The 6364-nt window shown below is 38.2% G+C and overlaps 1 protein-coding gene across 1 annotated transcript; it reads right to left on the bottom strand.

Annotated features, from left to right (window-relative positions):
• Positions 1 to 625: 625 nt before the first annotated feature.
• On the bottom strand, positions 626 to 4578 carry LOC106941142 (UPF0461 protein C5orf24 homolog). Its single transcript, XM_015024084.1, has 2 exons — positions 4087 to 4578; positions 626 to 1632 (listed from the first exon to the last, which is right to left on the bottom strand). The coding sequence occupies exon 2, from the start codon at positions 1625 to 1627 to the stop codon at positions 974 to 976; it is 654 nt and encodes a 217-aa protein (XP_014879570.1). The 5' UTR covers positions 1628 to 1632; positions 4087 to 4578; the 3' UTR covers positions 626 to 973.
• Positions 4579 to 6364: the final 1786 nt, after the last annotated feature.

Raw genomic sequence — 6364 nt, 5'->3', positions numbered from 1 at the left:
GGTCAGTAGAGTCCAAATAAACCGAGTTCATCTGAGTTATGGAGTTTAAGAGTCCAAACAATTTACAGATTCATTTTCTGGGCGCAGAGACAGATCCCAGCATTCCTTCTCTTCTGCTTGGACTCTGCGTTCACATTAGCTTACAGGGTAAATACATTTCAGAAAATGAATAAACAGAGGGGTTTAAAAACATAACTTTAAAAGGATTTAAGCATCAAGTGAAAACTTTAGCAACAAAAAAACTGAGATCATCCAGGCAGAAACATGGCTTGGAGAGAGACGCTGTTTGTGAGCATAAAGTTTATCAAGTGGGAAAAATGATCTCAGTTTTTATTTTCCATGCAAACGGCTTACTAACATATTTATCAATGTCTGGAAGAGAACATAAACAAGAGCAACAAGCCTGAACACACCTGAAAGGAAACGAGATGGCATAATTATATTTGACCTTTTCATGATAAGAACAAGAACGAAACTCTAGTAACGTCACGTTTTCTTTGTTTCTCCTCCTGGGTCACATGATCAACAGCAGGATGTTACTACTGCCAGAAACCACGAAGAAGAGGAAGAAGACAGGAAGTGGTTGGAGGATGATGGTTTTTAATGACTTAATGAGTGAAAAAAACTTGTTCAAGTGAGATTTTATTTAATTATGTTTCCTATTTGATGGAAACACCATAATCATGAAATTTGCACACATTTGTAATTGAAGCACATAATGGAGAAATTAATTTTCCATTTTAAATTATGTTAAAATGCTACATATAAAGTGGAGCTGCTGCTCTGACAGGCCTGCTGTTCCCATGACGCTGTCGGAGATCTCCACCATTAGCATTAGCATTAGAAACAAACTGCGGTTTATCAGGCGGCAGGCACACAAATGACAGCAAGACAACAAGAATTTTTTTAAAAAAGTGTCACAAATCAAAATGGCAGCCAGCCCCAACGGGAAGCAGCGGCGTTCCCGGCCAGGTCAGGGCGAGGTGGAGACGGTGCAGAGCCGGTCCTCGGCGGCCGCCTTGTCTTTGCAGGAAGGTTCACAGAGGACGTCTTTGTGCGGTAGAGGGTAGGGGAACGCCGCCGCGCTGCAGCTGCTGCTGTAAGCCAGTTTGTTGAGGCGGGAAAGGCCCTTGATGCTGCCGGGGGGCCGCCCGGGGCTGACCTTGTACCCCGCGGCCCGCGTGGTGCCGAGCGGCCTCCCCGGGCTCGTCTTGAACCCCGCGGCCCTGGTGGTGCCGAGGGGCCGCCCGGTGCTGGTTCTGTACCCGGCCAGCTTGGTGGTGCCCAGCGGCCGGCCGCGCCGGCCCGACTTCCCGGCACCTTTGGTCTTTTTCTTCGCCTCGCCGGGCGTTTGCTCCGAGCCTTTCAGGCCAGGCATTTTTCCAGGTGCGCGCGGGTCAGCACCCAGAAGGTCCTGTCTGTGGCACCCCAGCGGCTTGTGGCTCTGGGCGGGTAAGGCCATCGGCGCCAGCGTCATCTGCAGGGAGGCCGGCGGCGGAGGCGGGTAGAACTTGCTGGGCTGCGAGGCGCAGAGGTCGAAATGAGCGGCGGGGTGGTGAGCGTCCTCCGCCAGGCAGGACGGCCTGCTGCTCATGCAGAAGTCGCTGGTGGTCACCTGGCGCATCATCTTTGCTGGGGGTCAGAGTAACGGGTCGTTACTGGCGAGGAAACGCCGAGGAACTCACGGCTCCATGTCATGCAAAGTGCTTGAGACGGACTGAATAACTGTGACTGATTAGGAAAATAATTTAGAGAATCAATTAATCGCATGATAAACTAAAACAAAATCAATTTCCATTTGAATGATTTATTGTTTTTCTAAAAAAAACTGGATGATAAAAGTTTTCAGTCTGGTGTTTTGGTTTTAACCTTTTTTGAAGGACAATTTTGTTTCCAGAGTTTTCATAATTAATTTTGTTTCTATAGTTTTATTTTGTATATTTAACATGTCTTCCAGTTCCAGTGTCAAATGTTCATTAGAATTTAATGTTTATTGATCTTTGATAATCTGTTCTTATTATGCCAATAACATTATTTACTGGAAAATTGTCTCTAAACAATTTTATCTGTTATGGCAATAACTTCTGGGAAAATTTATCATCCAGCAAAATCCGCTACCTAGAAAATCTTTGTCTATATGTCGATGATATGATGTTATTATTTAAAGACCCAAAAACATTCCAGCTGTTATTAAACATCTGATTTTCTGCACTGATATACAATATTAGTAATAGTTTTTATGTTCAAGTCTAATATTTCTATTTCTAATAACTGCACAGTATTTTCTGTTATAATCTTGAACAGTATAATATTTTTATTGTTTATCTTGTTTTTATTTTTTTTCACACTTTCTATGTGAACTTTAATAAAACTGTTTCTATTTTATTCCTCAACAACTGAAACAATCAAAAATAATTAATCAATTCAGTAAAATTATTCAGTAAACTGAAATAAATCTGCAATTCTTCTTAGATAATCTAAAATAGGATTAGATTAGATAGGATTATATCATCTACTGTGGACAAACCAGACCACACGCATCCCTCTCACTGATCCACATTTTTTACCTTTCGATACGATATCTGAGGATTAGTACCGACCGATATCGATACAGATTGACTTAAAATGTTTCCTTTTGTAAACACAGACACAAATGAATTGAATTACAAATTTATTTGATAACCTAAATCCACCAACAGCTTCAGCAGCTTGTTTGTAAAAACAACTTTGACCGGTTGAGTCAGAGCAGGAGAAAAACAAAGAAACAAACCGTCTAGAACCATACGTTAAAATAAACTGCAACAAACTTTCAAATGATTCAGGAACTGTAACTAGGAATTATAAATTAGCGTAAAATACATAATCTCACTTTCTGGCAGAAAAGCAAAATGAAAAAACTTCCTCAAATTAATTTCATATTTTTCATGTTAGTAAACCAACTAAATAATGGCTTAAGTTCTTAGACGGTAAAATCTCTACATTTTAGTGGCAAAATAAACCACAAAGAATAAAGTTATCAAATCAAAACAATGTAGAAATTCTTACAAATGCAAATCTGAAAAGTTATGGCGGCGGCCATTACACTCTAAAACCAACAAACTCAACTTTTTAGTAATAAATCATCACATGTTCAATTAAAATGAGATCAATAGTTTCCATTCTGATTATTAATATAATTTGAAACAAAAAACTGTCTTTATGGTTTTGGTTGTGTTTATTTTGGATAATTAACATATCTTCCAGTTTCAGTGTGAAGGTTTATTGGTCTGACACTGACATAAAGCAACAGTCTTCAGTCAGAGGATTCTTCAGATTCACTGCAACACTGACTGCTACAGTATCACCATCCACAACCTTTTACAGTTTTTGAACGATCTGAAATATAATTTGAATTTTGGATGAAGAAAGCATCTTTTAATTGATTTGAACATAATTTAAATTTATGTGGCGTTCAAATTTACATTTGCTTTAAATGGGGGAAGGGCCTATGGAAGACCAAAACTGACATAATTAAAAATAAAAGCAGAAGTATATGTATTTTGTTCTTCCTTTTCCTTACACGAGTTTCTTAAATATATACATTTCTTGGTGAAAGGTATGTTTAAGTTAAAGGGAATATATATATGTATGTATGTATGTATGTATGGTTGTCCCCTAAAATCTCTTTGTTAAATAAAACAGTGACCTAATTTTCCTCGAACATCAGAACCTCGAGAAAAGTGCAGATTTCCCTCCGAGCAATCCAAAAAGGCGCAGATTAATCAACAAACATAAAGTTAATTAACATTTTACTCTCTAAATATCTGCATTTATTCTCTGATGGGATTAAATCACATCAATAATGACGTTAGAGTGATGTAGAGTTTACTATCAAATACACCATCTTTACTGTTTTCCATTCACAAATAAATACGCGCACATGGATTCCGCATCTTTGCGTCCAGACACAAAAACCGCTCGGTGACTCCGGCTGCCTCCAGCCTGGTTCTGGCCCGGATAGCGGTCCAGCAGAAAACATGGCAGCATCACGGAAAAAGTGACGATATTTTAAGTAAGAAAATCTTAAAACTCTCGGGGTTACTGTACCTCGATTGTTCGTAGATCAAGCAGAAGGGTTAAGGAGAAAAATGATCTTTCATCCCTCAAAGCGGGAGTCGGTCCATTTTCTCCCCTGTTATTTTTCCACTTCACGGCTCGGTTCGGTTCGGTTCGGCTCAGCGTGAAGTCAAACACATAGAACCGGTTCGACGTGAGCGGCAGCGAGGCCGAAGAAACGGTTCCTTTATTCCTCAGCTCCGGCGGTTTGGATAAGAAACGCAGCCATTTTCCATTAAAAATTAATAAGAATGGAGAGCGCAGTCTGAGCATGCGCACCGCAGCCGAACAGCGGCTGAGGTTTCCAGCCTTTCCGCCTCATGAGACGCTTTGACACGAAAAACAGGAGCGATTATCGGCCGCAGGTGAATGAAAAGGGAAAGTTTTGCTTCATTTTTAACAATGCTGTCGAGAAAACATCAGTAGCTGAGTGGGAATGCTTTCTAAACGCCGCTCGCTGTGACGGTGGGAATTCCGTTCCTTTTTAGGAGATCCGCATCATTTGGCTCATCACACCAAAATGATTCAGCTTCCAAAAAGTTTGTAATTTCGTCCAACAGTTCAATAAATGTGAATAACATCGTAAATGTACTCCACTCTTACATGTTTCTGATCACACAAGTTTTAATATCAAAGAGCACATTAAAGAAGCAGTTTCAAAATGATTTCAGTTGTGAAAGTATACAATCACCTACATTCAACCATGATCATTTATTACTGCATGCCTGAACGAATAAATCGAGATAGAACCTGTCTGACAACATGAAGTAGGCTACAAGATGTAAAATTAGCAATTTGTAATCTTACTGGGAATCATTTGAAAACTGAGTTCAGGTTGATTACGTTTGATATTAAAATTGGTTTGATATCTAATAACATTTAAGATAATTTTTGCAGCACTGCTGATTTATTAGACAGGACAATATATTTCAAACATTTATTTCTGCTAATTTGAGCTATTAATAGTAAAAAAAAAAAAAAGATTAGATCCAGATGTGCAGAATTATTTATTTTTCAAGTTTAAAGCCCAAAACTGCCACAAATCATTACTTACACAAATTATTTAAGAATATATTTGTAGACATGATTATTTAAATAAAATTTGATATGCATACATTATTTAAATGTATATTAAATTGTTTCATGAATAAATGCATTTTTAAGCCTGTGTTCACTGCATGTTCAAAGTATCCTGAATTATTTAAATACATATTTTATGTCATGAATTGTTCTCAACTGTGAAAGTGAGTGGGCGGAGCAAGATGAGCGATTTAGTTTCAATGGTTAGTTAGTTGCATGGCAGCCAATCAGAGAGAGGGTAAAATTTGATTATGACTCCAACATTAAATGCAGATAAAGGATTAAAAGGAAGTTGTTCACTAAAACGAACCGGCAGAACAAGTCGGCTCGGTCGCCGCAGACACATCTGGATCCCACTGCTTATAAATAATATAAAGACCAAGAGCTGCTGAATAATTAACTATATCTGAGCACATTGCCTTTATTTCTTCAGCAACCAGAAAACTAGAAATATTTTATCTTTGCATCAACATAATATTTGCAAACAAATTTGACTTAAATTTGTTTTCCATTAAAAATAAAAACATACTTTAACCAGATCACTGGAGAAACGTGTTGCTTTAATGTTAAATGTGGAATGAGAGCGTAAGAAAAACGGCTGGACAGTCGGGGAAATACGAACTAAATCAATGAAACATTAAAACACAGATTAAAATATTCATCATCCACTTTGATGAAACTGCAGAGATAAACGTGACATCGGATTATCCTCGCCGCTTCCTCTACAGCACCTTGTAGCGGCCTTTGCTTGTTGGCTGGTAGGAATTTTGCTAAAGGAAAAAAGAGACAATTACACATTTTAAAGAATTTAAAACAGCAAATGTCACTTATGTATAGTCAACCAAACACAGTTAATCTGTAACGACACATACTAATCTGATGAGCTCTTCCTTTATTAGCCGTGTAATCTCCGTTTTGGCTTTCTGCACAGCCAGTTCACTCGCACCTAAAAGACAGAACAGAAACACTTTACTACAAGAAAAAAACCTCAAAATCAAAGTTCTCTGAGAATTAAGGACTTAGAAAGGCCTTAAGGCCTGAAACTCAAGAGAAAAGTAAAGCAAATAAGAATTAGCGCAAACAAGCTTATCACTTTATCACTTTAAAACATTCATGCATGTTTCCAAATGTAAAACTTTTAGTTATTAAATATTGTGCAAAGTAAAGATTTAACATTTCTTCTTCCTTA

Source organism: Poecilia latipinna, unplaced genomic scaffold (genome assembly GCF_001443285.1).
Source record: "Poecilia latipinna isolate Pla-1442-1.1 unplaced genomic scaffold, P_latipinna-1.0 Scaffold3516, whole genome shotgun sequence".
NCBI lineage: Eukaryota > Metazoa > Chordata > Actinopteri > Cyprinodontiformes > Poeciliidae > Poecilia > Poecilia latipinna.
Note: the sequence above shows the minus strand (reverse complement) of the source record. Positions and strands in the feature narration are given on the sequence as shown.

Bases quoted from the DNA above. Each gene is read 5' to 3' on its own strand.
- LOC106941142 (XM_015024084.1), bottom strand. From the start codon at position 1,627: ATGATGCGCCAGGTGACCACCAGCGACTTCTGCATGAGCAGCAGGCCG.